General features: G+C 39.9%; 1 protein-coding gene and 1 non-coding gene across 10 annotated transcripts in view; one reads left to right on the top strand and one right to left on the bottom strand.

The window, feature by feature from the left end:
• SLC4A7 (solute carrier family 4 member 7) overlaps positions 1–21,258 on the bottom strand; it is a 92,544-nt gene extending 71,286 nt beyond the window's left edge. For 8 of the 9 annotated variants that reach the window (XR_004356610.1, XR_004356611.1, XR_004356612.1 and 5 more), the window contains exon 1: positions 21,049–21,258. Coding sequence is in view for 5 of the 9 variants with exons in the window: in XM_032685423.1 (XP_032541314.1) it covers positions 21,049–21,096 (48 nt within the window). In the remaining 4 variants the exon portion in view is untranslated. Of the gene's footprint in view, positions 1–20,567; positions 20,616–21,048 lie in introns of those variants that run through there. The other variant, XM_032685469.1, reaches the window with a different exon arrangement.
• On the top strand, positions 1,908–1,978 carry TRNAG-GCC. Its single transcript has one exon. It is a non-coding gene; the product is annotated as a tRNA-Gly (tRNA).
• Positions 21,259–21,850: the final 592 nt, after the last annotated feature.

Here is a 21,850-nt window from a genome sequence, read left to right as displayed (position 1 = left end):
TTTAAATGTTTTACAATGACTTGTACAAGTATGTTGAATCATAGAATGGTTTGGGTTGGAGGGGGACCTTGAAGCTCATCTAATTCCAACCCCCTGGTGTGGACAGGAACACCTTCAACTAGACCAGGTTGCTCAGAGCTCCATCCAACCTGGCCTTGAACATCTCCAGGGATGGGGTAATCTGTTCCCTGGGCAACTTGTTCCAGTGCCTCATCACCCTCACAGTAAAGAATTATTCCAAATACCTAATCTAAACCTACTCTCTTTCAGCTTTAAGCCGTTCCCCTCGTCCTGTCACTACATGCCCTTGTAAATAGCCTCTCTCCACCTTTCTTGTAGGCTCCTTTCAGGTAATGGAAGGCTGCAATTAGGTCACCTTGAAGCCTTCTCTTTTCCAGGCTGAACAATCCAGTTCTCTCAGCCTTTCCTCATAGGACAGTTGCTCCATCACTCTGATCAATTTTGTGGCCCACCTCCAGACTCGCTCCAACAGGTCAATGTCCAAATACTAAACATTCATCCTCTAGATTAATTTCCTAGAACAGATGGCATAGAAGCAAACAGCTGATGAGTCCAGATATGAAATAGCATAATAAGGGGCAGATAATTTTATCTTGTTTGTATTGACATTATTTGAAGTACAGGCACAAGAAAGCTTTTTCCTGACAGCAAACTGGGGAGGAAAATAGAAAAGGAAAAGAGAAAAAAAAATTTTTAAAGTAAAACCATCCAATTATTCAGTTAGGGCAGATTCTTCAAATACAATCAAACCAAGCTACACCCACAAAGAACAGTTCCTTGACAAGACCATCAACTACCAGCAGCTAATAAATAAAAAAATTATTCTTTCAATGAATGCTGCAATTTTTGAATATTTACATACGTCTTTCTCTCCATGGGAAAGTGAAAGACCATAAATCTCACCAATTCACATGAATTCAAGCCTTAACTCTTCACCTTCAGCTTTCCCTGTGTCTCAAATTCTCCATTCATATAACTGCATCCCAGTCAAATCAAGAATCTCTAAATAACTTACTGACATGTTTACTCTTAGAGTGAACAAAAATGACTACCTACAGATCAAAACTCAGCAAGCTATAATGGAAACGTAAGGCAATGTTTCCAACATTAGTAGCATGCAACTGATACAGCAAGAGGAATCAGCACTCTGCTGGCCCACGACATTTCTTTTTAAAAAGAAGGCAGGAAGAATGGAAGTAAAGCTCCAGATCTGCTAATGACCACTATAATCTGAAGTAGGGCAGAATTTCATCACAAATTTTTAACTTCCTAAGTGCTGCAACATACAGAATATTCAGGAGCTGTTATTTGCAGATTATTTTAATAAAATGTAAAAAAAAAAAAAATCCCCAAATTACATCTCCCAAGTTATGCTGAGTAACTGCAAGGTATCTGAAATGTACTTTTATCAGGCATACCAGTTAGCCTATTACCACTGTGACATGTTGAATGTCAGCTAGTCACCAGCGTATTAGCAAGCCTTGAACTTTGACAAATATCACCCTGTTTACTTCGGAGAAGTAGCATGACACACTATTACTTGAAAAGAAACCAAAAGTTCTGTGCTACTTTCAATTTGCAGAAAGTACAGACACTTGTAACCAAACAGAAAAGGCTCAATTACATAAAAACAAGGCTGGACTGGTCACAGTCAATGATGCTACACACACAAAGTCCTGAGCAAGGGGAAGCTACCCAAGCAACCTGTAATTGTGAAAGCAAAGTTCTTCAGTAGAAGAACAGATGGGAAGACCCAAGAAATTGCTAGTGCCTTGGCTTTTGTGGTATAAAAGTTTTTGGTTTATTCAAAGTTTTTTAAATAAAGACAAGGTGTAAAATGAGCTGAATAATAATAATAACAATAATAATAATAATAATAACAACTAGCATTGGTGGTTCAGTGGTAGAATTCTCGCCTGCCATGTGGGAGGCCCGGGTTCGATTCCCGGCCAATGCAAGTTGGTCCTTTTAGGGATGTGATTCTGTCCCTCTACTCTGCTCTTGTGAGACCCCACCTGCAATGCTGCATCCAGCTCTGGGTCCCCAGCACAGGAAGGACATTGACCTGTTGAAGAGAGTCCAGAGGAGGGCCACCAAGATGATGAGAGGGATGGAGCAACTCTCCCATGAGGAAAGACTCAGAAAATTGGGATTGTTCAGCCTGGAAAAGAGAAGGCTTCAGGACAACCTAATTGTAGCCTTCCAGTACCTGAAGGGAGCCTACAAGAAAGATGGAGAGAGGCTATTTATAAGAGCATCTAGTGACAAGAGGAAGGGAATGGCTTCAAACAGAGTAGGTTTAGATTAGATATTTGGAATAATTCTTTACTGTGAGGGTGGTGAGGCACTGGAACAAGTTGCCCAGGCAAGCTGTGGGTGCCCCATTCCTGAGGTGTTCAAGACCAGGTTAGATGGAGCTCTGAGCAACCCGGTCTAGTTGAAGGTGTTCCTGTCCATGTCAGGGGGGTCTTGAACTAGATGATGGTGCCTTCCAACCCAAACCACTTTATGATTCTCTAATTCTGATTATAAGTAAAGATGTATCTTAGCTAATATTCATTTCAGAAAGCTAACACTGCCAAGTTCTGTTTCAGATTGTTGGGTGTTTTCTGACATTTTTGTTTGGGTTTTTTTCCAGCTTCACAAGTTTAATCAACTTATGGGATAGGAGACAGGACAAAGTGAGAATGACACCTCCCCTGTGGAGATCAGGATCTAGTTAGTCCAGCTCACCCTCACCATGAAGCCATATCTTAAGATATGCACTTTCTTGCCAAAATTTCTTCCACTTTCCTCTTGCCATTCTCAAGTACAACAGAGTATCTCATATGTCTGAAAAGTCTAAAATAACCTTTATAAGAAAAGACATAATTAGACAAAAAACTCTCAGATCTTGAAACTTCTAGGAGCCAATCTAAGGTCCTTCAGAAGGGCCACTGAAGGGACATTTAAAAGGGGATCCACTTTGTTCCTTATTTGCCCTGCCTAACATCATGTAAAGCTATGCAGCTGAGCTCCTTTAGTTTCTGTTTAAAGAAAGCAAGTAGCTGATTTTCTGATGTACTAAGAAGTGTAATGTTTTCACTATGTCTGACTAGGAGGTTCTGGGAGAAGTCAGTTTAAAGGTAAGGTGTTGATTCTGACACAATTGATTCATGTATGCCATCGCATATGATAGTAATTTTACAGGAAAGTTCAGTTCACAAAATGCAAAGGGAAACCGAGACAGAGATCTAAAAATTAGCCAAAAAAAGAAAACCTAACTCATTTGTAGTTACTTCATGCTTTGTCTCAAGGACAAACTACTGATATTGCTTGTAGTATTTTATTATTTTTTCATTTTGTGAGTAACTATGTAGAGGACAATCTACAATACTTTTAAGAAAGGCCCACATAATTTTCTTGTAAAGAGAAAAAATAATGCTGTAGGACTCTTATTGTAAATTTATGACTTGAGGGGCTATTTAGTAAGAAAAGCTGACCACATCCAACACTTGGAAGGCAAATTAGTTGCTCTTGATTTGTTTAACACTTAGAATTCTCTGCTCTAGAGAATTTTAACATCATTTGCATGGGAGTTCTAACCAGCCAAGAACTACTAAAAAGGGTGCTCTCTGAAAATGCATTTTTAATTACTTTAAAATAAGCAACAGAAGTTACCTAGCTTCCTAATAAAGCCATAGACCACACTTCCATGCACCTTAATCTGTACACTGCCATCTAGTAGCACAAATACAAGTTAAAGATTGATTTTAAGTGGAATTGGAGCATGCACAACAAAGAACTTAGTCTTTTGGCTTTCACACTGACTTCTGGAAGAGAGACAATTATGCAGCCTTGCATAAAGTCTATCCATAAAAATTCTAAGGCAAATTTGAACTTGCAGAGTAAACTTACACCAGCCATGCTCCATGAGATGCAACTCCTGACCAGCCCTAGGAACTCTAAGGCTGGCATCCATAAATAAAAGTCATGGCCCTAGACACAAAGTCTCCACCTGCATTCTCTGCCTGAATTTGAAAAGAGATTCAACACCTTTAAGATGTCCTTACAAACACAACTGATCCTTTTAACAGATAGAAAAATAAAATACCAAGTCAAATACACAGTAAACCAAACATTAAGACAAATACATAAAATACATCATCCAGATTGGACACCTAAGCAAAAGACCTTCCAGCAATATGAATCAAAAATGCTACATCCTATAGCTACAAGAACTTTACCTTAACATTCGTAATTCAGGATTTTACAGCTAGCAGGGAATTTTTAAATGCTGAAAAAAATGCAAGAGTTGATCTAGACAATGGTAACTGTATCTGGCAACCAAATGAATTTTCTTCAAATATCAGGTAAGTGAAAAAAAAAGAAAAAAAATGGCATTATGTTTCTAACTATTTAGAAACTAAGTCTTGAGAATAAGTATTTCTTTCTGATACTAACAAATGTATAGAGAAGCCATCTACACAGAATACAACAATTGCTTTTACTGTGACATATAAAATAAGAACAACACAGCTTACAGCCCTGGGAACGTGTTATCATATCAAGTAAATTTCTGCAATCAGATATCTTAATTACGTATGCATTAATACAACTTTAGATGTTCAACTGGGTTTTTCTGGGGGTGAAGAACATCTTTACTTGAAGGTTTTTAGCAATTAAACCAAGCTTTCATCATTCCATGATTCCAAAAGACTGTGTTCTATCTCAAATTGATATAGAAGAGAGCTTGAAAAAATAAACACAAGATATATGAGGAAACAACAACTAAGCGCAGCAATATTGAAACTTTCTCACCTACTGCCAAAAACAACACGTTAAGAAATATTTAAATAGGAAAAATTTGAATATACTTGTCCTCTAGGCAACTATGCATGTTTCTAATTATAAAGTTTCTCATTTGTCTAGATCATATGCATATTATAAGCATATCCATGTCTTTTTCCAGTGTTACTCCACCTAAGTCTGGACACATAGAAAGAAATTAACCTATCCACCAAACTATTTGCTTTTATTCTTACACTAATTCACAGGACTGACTCTACAGAAGAAAATCAACTGCCTGTAAACTAGGTTGGAAAAGTGTCACCAACAGCATGTTGTAAAGATCTCCCATGTACAAAACAAACAGAATCAAACTGGCTTCTACTGCACTCTAAACTTAATCAAATGAGACTGTCTCTGAATTACAATAAGGCATTCAACTTTGGCAGAAAGTGGTACCTTTTTATTAACATTTGAATACACTTTGATATTTGGGGCAGCACGACATCATAGCTTTTGCTTATCTTAGCACCAACTTCAGAGCTTCTGTCTGAGATTTAATTCATTTAAATGGAAGCAATAATTTCATATCTGATTTAACCACCTTTTACAGACTTCCTCAAAAAATGAGGTTTCCAAAAGCATCTGTCTTTTCAATTTGAACCAACGTTGATTATCAAAATCAATATTAACAGAAGCATTATTTAAAAAAAAAAAGCATATAAAGCAAAATCATTCAAGCAAAATGGGACAAATAAATTACTATTTTAAAATATTTATAACCAGGTCAACTGTCTACTGAAAGCTATTTATGTTGTCTGAGGTCCCTGTACACTGACAGGAACTCAAAGAAAGGGTAAGATGCCTTTTTCTCAGTGGGACAGAACAACTGTGCCAAAAGGAAGCTCCCCCATTAAAGGAAAACTGAACGATAGCTCAGCTTAAAATTACAACATCCCTACCAGGACACTAGGGGGAACCTGAAAGCAGTACACATCAAAAATCTCTTGCATGCACTGATCCTGCCATTAACCCCCAATTTTCACTCATGGACAAGTGATTTAGATATGCAAGAGAAGAGAACTTTTTTCACACACTTGAGGTCAAAGCACTTAAACATCTGAAATGCTGTCATACAGACTACAAAAATGGGAAAAAAACCATGGTGTTCTGATAACCTCAGAAAGGAAGCTATTGTACGGTAGTACAGACAACATCCATCACTCTCGATTGTTACAGTTCTTCTAGTCTTTTCTACTGAAGAAAATTATCCAGTTGCATACTCAAATAGCAAGAGAAGTATGTTAAACAAAAAGCAGTTTAAAAGGCTGCAATGCTTATTTACACTTAATGTTTAGGAAATGAAACAAAGCAAATAGTCTGAAGGAAAGTTTATTCTATGTATTTGAAGCTTGTTTCTACTTTTGACTCATTCCATAACGCAACTGGATGTTTGGTATATATGGTATGTATAATGTTATTAGCAACTTACACGTATTCATAAACAAGTGCTCTTTCCTAAGCAATATCATCTTGAACACACTACAAGACAGAAGAACTACACCACAATTCAAACTTTTGGAATCACTTTGTCAGCAGGCTTCACTTCTTTTCTAGGTCCTAATTTGAATATGCAAGACAGTCCCACACTTCTAAAAGCTCTAGAAGAACTAAGAAGCATTAGGAGACAAAGATAAGCATGTAGTTTTAAGAGATGTGATTAATTAGGAACATTCACTGCCTAACACTTTATAAGAAGGAGAACAGAAGAAGAGGTTGATGTAAGAGACAGTTCACTAAGGGCTTCCTGAAATTCACCCATTTTCTTTTTCTTTAAATAGCAATTCTGTTACTTTAATAGCTCTATGTACTTATTGACACTTTAAAGCTGTAATATATTCTGTAACTAAGCCTTCCAGAAAACATCCATATTCTTTCAAATAGCCATTCATGTATTTTCCAGGCGTTGCCAACTAACTTGATTAAAGTCTTTTTTACTAATATTATCAAAAGAACTGCCAATGCATATTAATAAATGCACAAACATTAGTTTGTTAGACTTGAAGATCTCAAAGGTATTTTCCAACCTAAATGATTCTTTGATTTCTATGATTTTAATGGAGACATATCAGTGCTTACACTTCTGAAGTGAAACATTCTCAACACTTTCTATTAATCAAGCATAAAATTTTTCAAGCACTATCCTCTTCACCCAGATTTTATGAACAAATAGCAATACAGTCACAACACACACACACACACACACACACACAAAAATCCCTCTACTTAAGTTGCTTTAATTGGAAATTTATAGAACTGCAGAGGAAAATTCTAACTATTGTAAATTAGGAAGCCACTGAAGGAGCCATTTGCAACAGGATAATACTAAGAAGCCATGAACGTAACTCATCCACACGACGCTGCCTTGACAATCAGGCACACTAACACATCATGAGCAGGCCTTGAATTACAGGCCTCTCTATTACACTAACAGAAACACAAAAAAACAGTCACCAGTAAATATTTAAAAACAGAAACCTAACATAGCCCTCAGTTGCAAGGGAAGATAAATGGCTAAATCCTCGACTTCTCTGTTGTGCTGTAGCCATATTCTCTAGCACTTTCTATGATGAAAAGATGTCTTGATTGTTCTCAAGTGCAGTTTTAGAACAGCATGACAGGACCACATCCAATTATTCAGTTTAAAGTAAGTAATTCTGGCTGTTTCCTTCCATCTAACCTCTGAACAACTCTGATATAAATCACTGTTACCATTAATAAGACTTCTGTCAAACTACTTGCTACAAGTAAGTTAAACACATTAGCTTACAGAATTAGTAGAGGACACTTAACAATGACCAGCTTTCTCATCTATGAAGAGTTCCATGACCAACTGCACCAAGAGTTTTGTTTCTTTCCCATGGGCTCATTTAGTCTTGTTCTTTTACTTGTAACAAACAGTTTCTGGGTTTGGACTTTTTATGACTTAGATTGATATAGGATTATTGACCTTGTCATCAGATAGAATATAAAGCATGTAACTTATTTGGAACTTTTGTCCCTTCTGGTGATGCAAAATTAGGAGATAACTGCTTATGACTGTCTCAAAGCATGATCACAATGTATCTCAAGGGGGAAATAGGATTATTCTTATAGGTTCTGCAGTTCCTGGTACTTTGAGGTCATCTGTCAACTCAAAACCATTTCAGCTGGAAAAGGCCTCCAAGATTATAGAATTCAACCTTTAGACCAATCATAAAGAGATAAGGTTAAGGACAGAAGTCAGGCGCACCTCCTCCTAACAAAGAAAAGCACTGGATACCAAATAGTAAACCAAAATAAAAGGGGAAAGGTGGAACTACAGCCTTGTCAAGATGCCTAAAACTCATCTTTGTTACTTGCTGTTACACACGAATTTTCCATGGAATGCTTGAGAATTACCTGGACCACAGAGCCTACAGAAGGACACCACCCAACTTTCCTTCGCCCCATATCACTCCTCACAATAAACCACTTTCTTGACCATTATTTTAATGATTCCTATATAATCAAGAGGAGGTTGAAAGCAATTCCTAGATTATTCTCCTCTTTTCTATCTTATACTTCAGGAATACTACTAGACTTACATGTTTACTGAGGATCTGTTAGTGAAGTATTAGACTTGTACAAGACAAAAGTATTTTGAGATAGAGTTCTACAGGAGACAAGTTCTGCAAATTAAGGTCACATCCATTCTTTTCTGTAACAATATAACTTCTTCCATTTAAATTTAGCACATCTTAAACATAAATGCACACAATGTTCACCAATAAAGAGACATTGTTCAGTCCTCATTAAATTGTACAGCATATTGTATTCATTCATGGCATTTGGGTGGTTTTCTTAGCAACTCTCAAGATAGGGGGAGAGAATTTTTTTTCTGTCTTCACCCAAGAGCCTGTTTTATACCATGAAACAACTGAAGCAACAAACAGGTTCTCCATATCGTGAAGATACACAAAACTATTTACAGCCTTACTTACAATTGATCCTCTGAGCTTGACAAGAAATAGCAGTAATGCAGGCCACAACACATAAGTCAATATGCCATCTTGGAATTATGTAGTCTTTACTCTTCAATAGAAATTAAAGCATGTTGTACACTCTCATTTTACTTCCAGAAACAAGCATGCATACATACCCTTTCTGTCACTTCTGCAAGTACTCAGCTCCCCAGCTGCAATCCCCTTGGGCTCTCAACAGCTTTCACAGCACCTGACACCTGTACTGCCACTGCCCATGTCTCTCACCAGCTCCTGCCACCTCTGCAGCTTCTAAAACAAACTTAAACCTCTCTTTGGAGATACTGCCAGCATTCTCTAGAAGCTATTTCTGAAAACAGATACACATTTTCCTGGATCCCAGGTGCCTTCACTGCCACCAAGTTCACCTTCTGGCTACAGACCTCCCCCAGCACCTGGAAGTGGACACTTGTGACTTTACTCAAAATATGCCCCAGTGGTAATTTCAACTCAAAGTATTCTGTAACAAAGACTACAGCCTTAGCTGTTTGAAAATTCCTTATCTAAACAGTAGTCATAGCCAAAGACAAAAAATGCCTTTTGTCAAAAAGCTGAAGTTAATTATTTGTGAATGCATTAACCCCCAACATAGTTTTCAAAGTGAAAACTGCACCCCTCTCCCAAAGAAAACACAACTATAGAGTTGATATATGTGGACTAGCAAGGGCACACCACTTGTACAGCATATGGAATATGGCCTGGGAAACTAGACCTGGTTTGAGAACTACTGTTTCAACATGCAAATGTTCACCTTCTACATTGCCTCCAGGATCCGGAAGTTTATACTCATCACACACCCAGCCTGGGCTACTGTAAATGCAAACAACAAACCACTGAATGTGACAGAGAGAAATTCGTTATCTTATTTAACAAAGCAGCATATTCCAAGTTATTTGCTGTATTAGGATTAGCTAAAATCCCATATACCAAGTGGATTACAGTACATCAGCCCCATCACCAGCAAGAAAAGACAACTTTCTTGTTTGCCTGGCTTTTCAAAAGGTTCTGTCAATGCAAAGCACAGAATACAAACAGCAGGTATATTCTTTCACCTTGAGCATAACAAATTTCCTCCGTTCCCTACTTATGTTTTGCCCTTCATTTATGTCTTTGTTGCAAGGCAACTCACTTGTGCTTGAGAATTAAAGCCTCAGACTAATATTACTTGGCTTCACTCAATACAATATGGCCACGTTCTTCTTCCTGAACTATAAGCCAATGGGCTTACCTACCAAGCACAGTTGCAATATACAAATGTTATAAACTGGAAACTGTGTCTATAAAACGCAATTTATGTACCTTTAATCATGTCAAACAAAACATTCTGTTTGACAAATAAGGTTTTTTATCACGTCAAACAAAATCATTTGGTGAACAGCTGTTCCATTAAAAAAAAAAAAAAACAACCCAGCAAAAACCAAACAAGCCAGCATCCTACCCCTATTTAATTTGTTCTCCTTCTCAGTGATCACATTGGTAATTTTTTGGGGGGTGTGTCCTGTTCTAGAGGTTAGAGTCTATAATTTTACTTAGTTTGAAAATAAATGTTCCTTCCATTGACTTTAAGGAAAAACACTCTCAACTTCTCAATAAACTGACCTTCCTCAGCTGAAGCTCTATCTACAGCATCTGCGTATAAAACAAGGCCCACGAATATTTATCCTTACAACACACAGAATCGTGTACAGTTACAGATTTCAGTAAAAGCAATCAAACTTGATCTAGAAAAGTACATTACACAATACGCTGAAAAAAACCTCTGGTTATGTTTCTAAAAAAATGTAAAGCAATTGCAAGCATTTTGTATAACAACAGCAGTTAAGGCAGGTGATGGATGGCAACACTGATGTAAAAAAAAAAAAAGAAAGGTTGTTCTCCCTTTTCTGATTGACATATATCAGCAGTTTTTAAAACACAAGAATTTCCACAAAAATCAGTTAGAATAGCTTTACTCAAATTGATTGTATTTACAATCTAAAATTAAAACTGTACAATAACTGGTTTTGTAAACTTAATTTATAAGCTGAAACATGTCTCTCCGTTCTATCATTATCTCACTATCTACAATTCAACCAAATATTAATTACAAGAGTATCTGCCTTCTTAATTTCTTTTTCAATATCTCAATGGCACGCAAGCGCAGCAATATTAATTAAAAAAAAATCAAGCTGAAAAAGGAAAGGATCTCTACTACTCTTGGGTTTTATCACTTCCTTAAATGAGTCATAACAATCATCAGATGCTATCTGTTTGTTTTTATATAAACTGTTTTAAAATTCATGGCTGGTAGGGTGTAGTTATTTGACAAACAAAATTAAGAATTTACCACTAACAGTAACACCAACTGTGGCTAGTCACTAAGAAGTTTCTCATTTCCTTTTTTGTACACAAAGTCTGTCTGGAAATATGTCTGACATGTTAAAGAAATGCATGTGCTTACATAATAGTATATCCTCACAATAGTGCTATACAAGCCAAAGGAAAAAAAAAATCCAAAAATCAGTAGCCTAAAACAAGCAGTAAGTTTAAATACATTTCCAATAGCCTTTTTTAAATAGAAACAAAGAAGCAATAAATCTGGCAGCAGTCTAAATAATTCTACATTATTGTTTAGAAATGTAATTGAAGAGCTTGCAATCAGTCCTTTGATTTCACAACTTAGCCAGAGAACCCACAGCATACCTTCTTTTAAGTGTTTTTTCTGGGGAGCAACTAGAAAAGATGATCTGGTTTTGTCTAGCCCTACTAAGCCCCAGTAGCATTATTCAGTTAAAATCCCACTATAAAAGAGACACAGATGAAGAAAAAAATTCCTAGAACATAGACTAAAGCTGCAGTGTTTCCACCTACAACAAATTATGTTTACAGATATCACATAGAGAAAGAGAAGAAAATTTAGGCTTTTCAACTGAAGCATCTCCAAAATGGCAGAACTGCCTCCCACCTACACAATGAGGTATTTATTAAATGTGAAGGTAAGTAAAAGAGATATATATTATGACCTGGCAAAACATGAACCCGAAAATCTGTTGTGTTTGGTCCCTTCAAGCAGAGAAGCCAAGAAATTATGCAACATCAGCCAACGCAACAGCACCAGCCAAATAAAAACTTAAATGATTACTGTTAAAGAACAGCTGCCTTGAAGAAATGGCAGTTATTACAGGTAAGTTTACAATACTGAGTTGTTAAAATAATATTGACGTGATATACCTATCAGAAACCAACTGGAAGTAGAACAAAACATTTGCATAAATGTGTATTTTAAACCCATACTGTGAACAGAACTAGATGATAAAGTTTAATATTTTCACGACTTAAACCCCTGTGCAGTGCATCCATCTCCCAGGGCTCAGACAAGAAAGGCAGCTAACCGATGTTCACAAAACTAAAAAGGGCCTTGAAGCACTGTTCAAGTTTGTGCAACATGTTACAAGGTGAAGTTTCCAACAACTGCCAAATTAACTGTCCCTTGCACATCAGAGATCTCAACTTCAAGAACTGCCCAGGGAGGATGTCACCATGCAGGTGTTGGCCTGAAGGAAGCACCCGCTGCCCCTCCCTGGTGCTGTGGATCACAGTGTCCTCCCTCATCTGATGGTGGTGTGCTGTCTTTGAGGTGCTGAGTGGCCTGGTGGAAGACCTGCAGGAGGGGATGAACACACTGCACAACAGGAAACATAAGGAGGAGGTCCTGGGAAGTCTGATGCTTTTTGAACACTGTTTTGTGAGGACTGAGGCTCATCCAATCCTCAAACTACTGCACTTTCCAGCTTATCCACATGGACACCAATGACATTTCCAAAATGCAACTACTGAGAAAATCAAGAGTGACTACTGAGCACTGTGGGCAAGGTAGCTGAGGTGGTGTTTCTCAGTCTCTCCAGTGAGAAGCAAAAGGCTCAGGGTACAGTAGATACATTCAAAGGGTCAATAATCAGTTATTAGCAGAACTTTTACAGCTATGACCACAGGAACTTCTTTCGGGAACAAGGATTCATCTGACAAAGTGTGGCAAGAGTACTCTTGTCACCAGGTACAATAAGCTTGTGAATAAGACTTGTCACATTGAGAGAAGTGAAGATAAGGGCAACACAAGACAGAAGGTTCTCATACTTCCCTTGTAAGGCATTTGAGAGCTTATAGGAAAGGATCAGAGAATAGTGCAACATGGCTGACATTGTACTAGATGCCTCCTACAGACCTCCTGATCAAGGAGGGGCAGTAGAAAAAGCCTTCATTTGAAAGCAGAAGGAAGCTTCATGATTGTAGACCCTGGCACATACGAGGGCCTACAACCATTAGTATCTGCCAGTAGGGTACAGCCAAACACAAGCACTCCGGGAATTTTCTTGAGTTTGTTGAAAATGATTTCTTGATGTAAGTCATGAATGAGCCAACTGGTAAACATGCTCTGCTGGACCTGTTGCTCACAAACAGGGAAGAAACAGACAGAAATGTGGAAGCCAGGAGCAGCCTTGGCCACAGGAGTCATGAAAATTGTGAAGTTTAAAGTCTTAAGAGAAGTGAGAAAGACAAAATAGTACAGCATACAGTGCAAGACCCAGTAGATACAGTTGCAACATGACACTCAGGAGAACAGGTTTCAGCTTGTTCAGGGATCTGCTCAGTAGAATGTCCTGGAAGACTACCATGGAGGGTGAAGGGAAAGCCTGTGAGTGCTGGCTGATCTTCAAGACCAACCTCCTCAAAGCACAAGAGGAACCATTCCTGCATGTAGGAATTCAAGCAGGCCTGACAATGAACCAATGTGAAAGAAAAGGGAACCTGTGGCTGAGCTCAAATGCAAAAGAGAGAACATGAAAAGTGGAAGCAGGTGTGGGAGGAATACACAGACATTGTCTAATCGCGCAGGGGTGGAGTTAGATAATCCAGAGCTCTGCTGTGGTTGAAACTAACAATGGATGTGATGGGCAGTATAAAGAGGAGAACACACATTTTGATTTTTTCCTCTGAAAGTGAAGTTATACAGAAAAAAGAGAAAAAAGATCTTTCTACAACAAGGTGTTATACACATCGGCATCTGCCAGACATCCTTTACTTAAAAATATAAGAGAAAATCTGAAGAATCAGGGTTTCTAAATGCAAATTTGAAGTCTGATCAGTTAGCAATAAACATGATTTAGTAGCTGTACTAGCTTACTCATAACCCTGTCTAAAAGAAAGAAATCGCACATGCTTCCACTTAGCATGATTTTTGAGATCCAGAATACAGCAGCCTGAATCTCTTGACATGGCAAAACAATTCTTGCACTGAGAAGCAATCACAGTCGAAAAACGGACACCAAATGACATTCTATTGCAACACCTCTATGAATACAGGTTTGCTTTAATGTCTTTCTGTTCTTTGGTAACAAAGATATACACACAAGGCAGTCTGATTATTGATTTTCTAGTCTGATGATAATATGCCAATGAAACAGTCATGGTGTTTAGAGGTAGCATTTTTTGTTGAAGCAAAGTCTTAACTATTTTCTAGCAAGGAATCACTGGTATCATTACCCTTGCCACAACCTAGGTACTCACAATAACTTAGCTGCCTTTTTCTTCATCTCAAAATAGATCCCAGTCAAGACACAGCCCGCATATATTTAGCAGACATTAGTCATGGAAAATGCAGAGGAATCAGTCTAGTGCAACAATGAGCAAGGGAAAAAATAAATCTTCATTTTACACTCTAGGGAAGCATAGTTCTTTAAGACATTCTTTCCACATACACACTCTTATTACACACATGCCCCCATAGTAAAAAAGATAATAACTGAAAAAATCAGTGAAGTTTCCATATGATTCCTCAGTTCACCTGAAAGCAGACCTCAGCTAACAGATCATCGTAGTACAGTTGCACTGTAGAAAGAACAGTAGCAAAGGGCAGAGTAGGTCAAACAGCAGAATTCTAACATACAGGGGATGCTTCTCTGTAACTCCCACTTCCTCTCAACAGCTTCCACCCACATGCCTCATTCACAGGAAGCTCCAGTTTGCTTGGAGGCAGACTCCAGACATTCTGTTAAACTGGAGCAAAAGTGTGACAACAGGTGCCCAATCCAGAAACATCTACTTAAGTTTAAAAAAAAAACCTTCAAGTGTGTTTTTAAGTTTAAAAATATTCTGATATTTCAGGATACTATCTTAACCATACTCCAAGAAGGTAAGTCTAGATGCCTTCCAGTACAACTATGAAAAATATCAGTATTCATTCCATATCAGCTGTAGAAAATTTAAACTTCCAATTAGTTTGAGTAAGTTAAAAAAAAAATACACCCACACCTTACCAGAAAAACAAACAAAATAATCAAAAAAACCCAAAACACTGAGTCACAAGAAACCTCAAAATCTCTCACAGTAGGATTCTGGGAAAGAAGGTGACACACCTATACCTCGCAAAATACCTACCATATATTGAGAGAGTTCAAATGAAGATTTGAATAAGGTCCCATTCTTCAAGCTGACATTGTGTTAATCAAACATAACCTTCAGAGCAGAAGACAAAAGAGTAGGAGAAAGGGAAGGTCTAATACACTACTAAGGGCAAATAGCCAAACTCCAAGAAAAACATAAATATACCTTTTATAAAAGTGGATGCTAAAGGAGGATACAGGATGATACAATGAGTACAGCACTGTGAATACTTCTGCTAAAACAGGACTTGCTAGAATTAATAAGCAAGGAGTATTTCAAGGTTATGAAGCACTCCAACATTGCTGAAATAAAACAACTGGTGCCAGTATACCCAAATAGGACAACCATTTCATTACACAGCTCTGAGTCAATTTAGTTTAAGGCACTGGAGTAGGGAAAACAAAACCTCAGTTTCAGCTAACAGCCTTTCCTGGGCAGAAGTCGCAAGAGCCTCCAGACTGTCAGATATACACCACTACGGATCAATATTCCAAAACGTTACTTCAGGCAACACAAGATGTACAAAGGCTATAGAGCTCTACTCATGTGACACTGGACAATTTACAGAGATAACTGTAATTCCCATTAAGAGCAAGCATTCACTTTTTTTTCCTCCAAATTTATAAAAATGGAATAGCCTTCCTGCTATACAATCCTGGCACTGTTATTTTAAGAATAAAACACTTGGTCTTTTCTGTAGGTAAAGAAATTATTAAAACCACCGTAAGCCATACTCTAAAGACAAAATGACTGAAAAGACTTGAAGAAACTAAGTTTTCTAAACTTAGATAAATAGGCACGCTGATATGTAACTAAAGTGGCTCCATCTACTGGTTAAAATACGCATTTTCTTTGTTATGACACTACTGCAACAAATTTAATTCCCAGTGAAACAAGGAACTCTGAGGGTAACAAACACAAACTAACATAAGACTCTTAGACAGAAAATCCCTTCTAATAACTGTTGAGATACGCTGGCAAGGTAGATTCGGGATGCTTGCATAATTAATGTTTAGTCTCAATAATACGAAACAGAGCTCCTAAAATGTAAAGATCAACATCTTAAACACAACTGTTGCACTTTATTAAAAATAATGTTGTAGTATTTTCACTTACTGGTAATTGTGCAAATGTAAATTTAGAAATACATATTTAAGAACATTGTAAGATCATCTGTAAAAGAATCTAAAGTCTCATTTTTGCATTCAGACACTAGTCTACTGCATTAAGTAGTACATGGTGCTCAACTTCATCTGCTTATATAAAAAAATCTCATTTGAGCCTCACTATTCATATTACTATTTCAAAATATTAGCTGGACAGCTACCCTCATTTTAGCAAAACATCTAATTTGCCCTTAAACTTTATCATTCCAGAATGTGCTATACCAAAAGCCTGACAATATTCTTTGGAGACCCTCTCTAGCTAAATTCAAGTATATTCAAAGTTATACTCTTTTTATCAATCACTGTTATAGAGCAGTTCTATTTACTAAGTATGACTACTACTTCAGGGCCACTCAAGGTCCTGTGGAACAGATATCCTTGTGCAAGGACATCAATATTCAAAGGCCAACCTGCAGAAGCAGATCAATCACACGGATATAAAGCAACAAATACTCAACTTGGTACACCTTATAGCTTATTTTGGAGTAAACAGAACTACTACAATGAAGCTTAATGAAAGTTCTCAAGTAAGACATCAAGTTTTTGACAGCCATGGTAACTTTTCAAGAACTCAAAAAGACTGCCAGATATGCACTTAACAGCAGCTTACAATACTCTAATCCAGAGGCCCGTTACATGGTGCAAGCTGTACAAGGCATGTAGCATACCCAAACAGCACAACACAGAAAAGCAGCTTGTCTCTCCAGTCATAGATTCAAGACTGCAAGGCTGCAAAGCTAGTACAATTCTCTCTGATCAGGGCTATTTAGCTAGAACACTGTCACACAACTCTTAACTGTATTGCTTTAACTTGTGCAGAGCATGTGTTCAGCCAGATGCCACAAACTTGTGGGGGAGGAGAGTTTCCTGCACAGTCCTCAATTATGCAGTACAAACATACCCTCAGTTGCCCTTGTCCAACCATAAAGGGAAAACACCAGTTCAAGCTTACTACGTTCATGTGAAAAAAATCTATATTCACCAGCATAATACTCTTCAGACCTGTCATTTGACTTAACATAACAAAAGCCCCATATCAAATAAGAAGGTAGCAGATGAAAGTACCTGTAACCCAGCTGATAATGTGCATGCACAGCTGTTAAAAAATAAAAAGCAGCAGACAACCACATAGCCACTTCAGAAAAAGCACAAGGACATTAATGCCCTCTTCAGTGAGATATGGCAGACCACAGTACTTTACTGCTTTGATTAGGAAAGCCAGAAGGAGAAGCTGGAAATACACCCTTCTCCAACAGAGCCACTTTCAGTTCTATCATCATCTACAGTAGAATTAGTGATAAAAACAGATGTGCTTCATCGAAAGAAAAAGAAAACACAAACCCATTACTTAGCTATACTGCATGGTCTACCTTGTGAACATTTTGAGATACATGAGATAGTATCAAATACCAAAGGAAGAAAGTTTCCATCTATTTTTTTTTAAGGTAACAAAGTATTTTGAAAATATTACCTGCAAATACCTAGAAACAGAACTGCAATATATTTTCCTTTAGATGCTACTTACAGCAGTTGCAAACAGCATAATGACAAAACCCAGAAGCTAGATCTAAGATCGCTGGTACACAGTATCAAGTATTTTAATACCATTATTGTAATTGTCAAACTCACCACCGTACAGAAAACAAACTGCCATGTTCCACTCCTATTTAAACAAACCCAACAAGAATTACCATAAGTAGCTGCTGAGGGAAGAGGCAAAACAAGACAAGCGTATAACAGCTCCTCCTTACACTCTCACAACCTCCAGCTGTTTTCAAAGTCAGACTTCCCGAGGCTGTTGCTCATCTATTTAAAAACCTCAATGTATTTGTCTTCCAATGCTTGTCCAACCTCCCCTTAAGTCCACAAAAACTTTTTGTGTACACATTGTATAACAAGTATGCCTGTGAATCCCTACACTGAGTAAAGAATCATCTTGTTTGTTCTGAACTAAGCATCTAACTCTGATTTGACTGTGTGCCTCCTCTTCCATGTTCACCTACTCTCTCCAAAGCAGTTTTATAGAGCGTGATCATATCACTGTGCCATCATTTCTACCAGGGTGAGAACTCTTAGACTGTTGAATTCCTTCTTGTCTTTGAACTAATTCATGTTTCGTTGCCCTTTAGTGAAGGTTTTCCAATAATAATGTATCTGTTCTAAGATGAGGGGCAGAACAGCTTACAGTATGTAAGGTATGAAAGGACCACAGATTTATGCAGTTCCATGTCTTTTTCCTATTGTATTTTCTAGCCATACTAGATGTTCTGATTATCAGTTGCTCTCTGGTTGCAATAACTATCAGGTATTTACTTCACCTTCCCCTTCCAACTTCCATGTACACATTGCCACCCAGAAGGTTCCTCAAAATACCAAAGTCCTAAACACTTGATGATTCTCTTCTTTAAGACTGGACCTAAAATACAAAACAAGCAAGGTTACAGGATATTTTATACTTTTGATTAAAGAAACGGAGGCGGAGGGGAACATGTGACTGACAGAAGCACTCATCCATATGAGAGGCACCAGAACTTAACACATAACATATCTAATACTATATGAACACAGAAACAACACTGGACGAAGGAAGAAAAGAAAATTTTAGGGAGCTCTTTGTTTGATTATGCTCCTGTACTTTTAAGTCACTGCACTGAAGTTCTTAAATTTGGTTCACACTTTTCTACAAAGTCCTTTCATCTTACTGAGATGTTTACCTTTGAAAAAGCTATGCATATGTAAGCAGTTTCAGCAAGCTCTGCTATCAGGAAGGTGGCCTGTACTGTCAAGAAACACAGGATTAGAAAAATTAAGTCAAGCTGTATTGTCAAAAATACTCATGTTTTGGATTAAGTAGCTTTTGTGTATCTAAAATTACACCTCTCCCATACAAAACCCACAACAAATCCAATATTGTGCTATATTATGTAATTGCCCAAGATCAGCATGTTCTGTCTTTTCTGTAAGCCATTTACCTGTTGTGTTTTCCACAGAAATTCCTTTTTTCTAGTTCTGGCACTGAGGTCAGGCATTGTTGTTGCAAGGAAACCAACCTGGACCACTTCTCTGAGCACCTCTGTTTAAAACACCTACATCAAAAATGACCATGCAACAGCACAGTAGCTTTTGCATCTGTCCTAAAAACCCCTAATTAATTTCTGTTACAACAGAACCTAATGACTCCTGCCAGGCCTGACAAATGTGCTCAAGACACACTGACTTTCACATCATCTGCAATTCTCTTTTTGTTTGGATTCACCTGAGCGTAACCATTACTATCTTCAACTTAAACCCCACACTTGAAGCCCAGAGTTTTTGCACCTTGCTCCATAAAGCCTAGCTTCTCTTTACTACATGGGAGTATTCTCCTGCCAGCTCAGAAGAGACACCTGATACAGAGGAGCAACGTAGTTTTAACATGAATTAAGCCTATCAAGCAGTCTGCTCTTACCCAGAATTTATCTTGAACAATCTAACATAAATTGGGAATATGCCTTTTGGGGGCAGTGACACGGTGGAGAAGTGGTCTGGAATAGATCTGCAAAACACTGACTTCTGAAGTCAACCTAAAAAGATTGTAACATTTGCAAAATCCATGGACCTTTGAACCACTAAATTATCAACACTCTTGTTATAACAAAGGAAAAACACACTGAACATACTGATGTCACAGGAAGCGAATACTTCATTAGACTGCCAATTTTATCAAATGTGACTCAAGTCTCTCCTTGAAGAGTAACAGAAAACGATGAAAACGCATGTGTTTTCAGTATTATTTCTCTGTCACAGCACGCTGTATGTTACAAACTACACAAGCCTCCTCTTCAGGCACTGTAGACAAGTTGCTGTGCGACACCTTTTTGGAAAAGGCCCTGAAGGAGAACATCAGAATAAGAGCTCAAAGGCTCATTAACAAAATCCAGACCTTGAGTCATTCGAAGGGAGGGGAAATTACAACCGTGGAACCACATGTATTTTTCAGTAGCACAGGAAGTAAGGCAACACATGCCTGCTTTACTGAGCCACCGGCCCGAGAAGGAAACGAACCCTCAGCTCCGTGGTTTTACCCATCTGCCCTCCAACAACACTCCCACCCCTAGGATTAGACACCCGTCCCCACCACGCCGCCGCGCACCTCGAGGGCGAGGGGAAGCTCGCCGCTTGCCATGTGTGCGCACTTCTCCCTCGCCCAGGAACTCGTCAGCGAGCGGGGCAGGCAGAAAGGCGAGGCCAGGGGCGGCCGCGCCGCCCACCGCCGCCGCCGGCACAAGCCCCGTGGGGCTCTCACAAAGGAAGGCGAGGGGGGCGGAGGGGGGATCCGTGCAGACGCGGCCGCCGAGCGCACGGAGCCCGCGGCCGAACAAAGGGCTCCGGCCCCGCGCTGGGGGGGCCGGGGGGGGGTGAGACACGGCCACGCGGCCGGCATGCGGGCACGCCGGGCGACAGCGGCCGAGACCCCCCGCCCGCTCGGGGACCGGCGGCGCCGGGGGCCGGGGGAGCCACAGCGGGGTCCCCGCCGTGTCCCCCGACAGAAGGGGGGCGGGACGGCCCCTGCGCGGCTGTGCCCCGCGGCAGCCCCTTTGTGCGCCCCCCACCGCACCGCACCCCCGCGTTACCGTGGTGAGCAACGGTCTCATCTGCTCGCCCGCCCGCTCCTCTTCCATCGCGGCCCCGCCGAGATCGCCCGGGAGCGAGAGAGAGCGAGAGCAGGGGGCGCGGAGGGACAGGCGAACGGCGAGCCGGAGCCGGACGCGGGGGCTGCGCTGCCTGACGGAGGGAGGGCGGGCGGCGCCGGTGCCCTCGGGACGGGGCGGCCGCGACTGCTCCGCCGCGCCGGGGGCTGAGCCCGGACCGCCTCGGCGGCGCGCCCGCTGCCCCCGCCCCGCGCCGCCGCCCGGGCCAATGGGAGGCAGCGCCGCGCCCGCCGCCCCGCCCGCCCGCCGCGGCCCCCCGGGGCTCCCGGGGCCGGGGCTGCGCGGGGTGGGAGGGGGGAGCGCGGTCCCACGCGGAGCCGCGTGGCGGGACCGGCTCTGCGCGCTTCGGCCGCTCCCGGCCGGCATCCCCCACGGATGCGAGGGCTCAGCTCCCAGGATGGCGCGGCGGGAGGGCAGCGAGCTCCTAGCGCTGCCACTGACTACGGCTGTTCGACGCTTCCCTTTCTTCTCTTTTTTTTTCTGTTTTATTTTTTTGACACCCTTCGCACTTGCTGGTAACTTCTGCCAAGCTTTTACACGCAAGCTGAAATTTTCCATGCCAGGTGCCTGCCTCAGGCTGATTTTTTTTTTTTTTAAGTTATCAAAATAATTCAGTCATTTCCAAAAATAATGTTATTTGACCTTGCATAAATATTCCAACAATCCTTTATTCAAAAGGCCCGGAGGGGTGGCAGGGGAGAGTAGTGTCAAGGTTGTGCTTTTG

This window comes from Chiroxiphia lanceolata, chromosome 1, assembly GCF_009829145.1.
Source record: "Chiroxiphia lanceolata isolate bChiLan1 chromosome 1, bChiLan1.pri, whole genome shotgun sequence".
NCBI classification, from domain to species: domain Eukaryota; kingdom Metazoa; phylum Chordata; class Aves; order Passeriformes; family Pipridae; genus Chiroxiphia; species Chiroxiphia lanceolata.
This window is presented reverse-complemented; position numbering and strand designations above follow the sequence as displayed.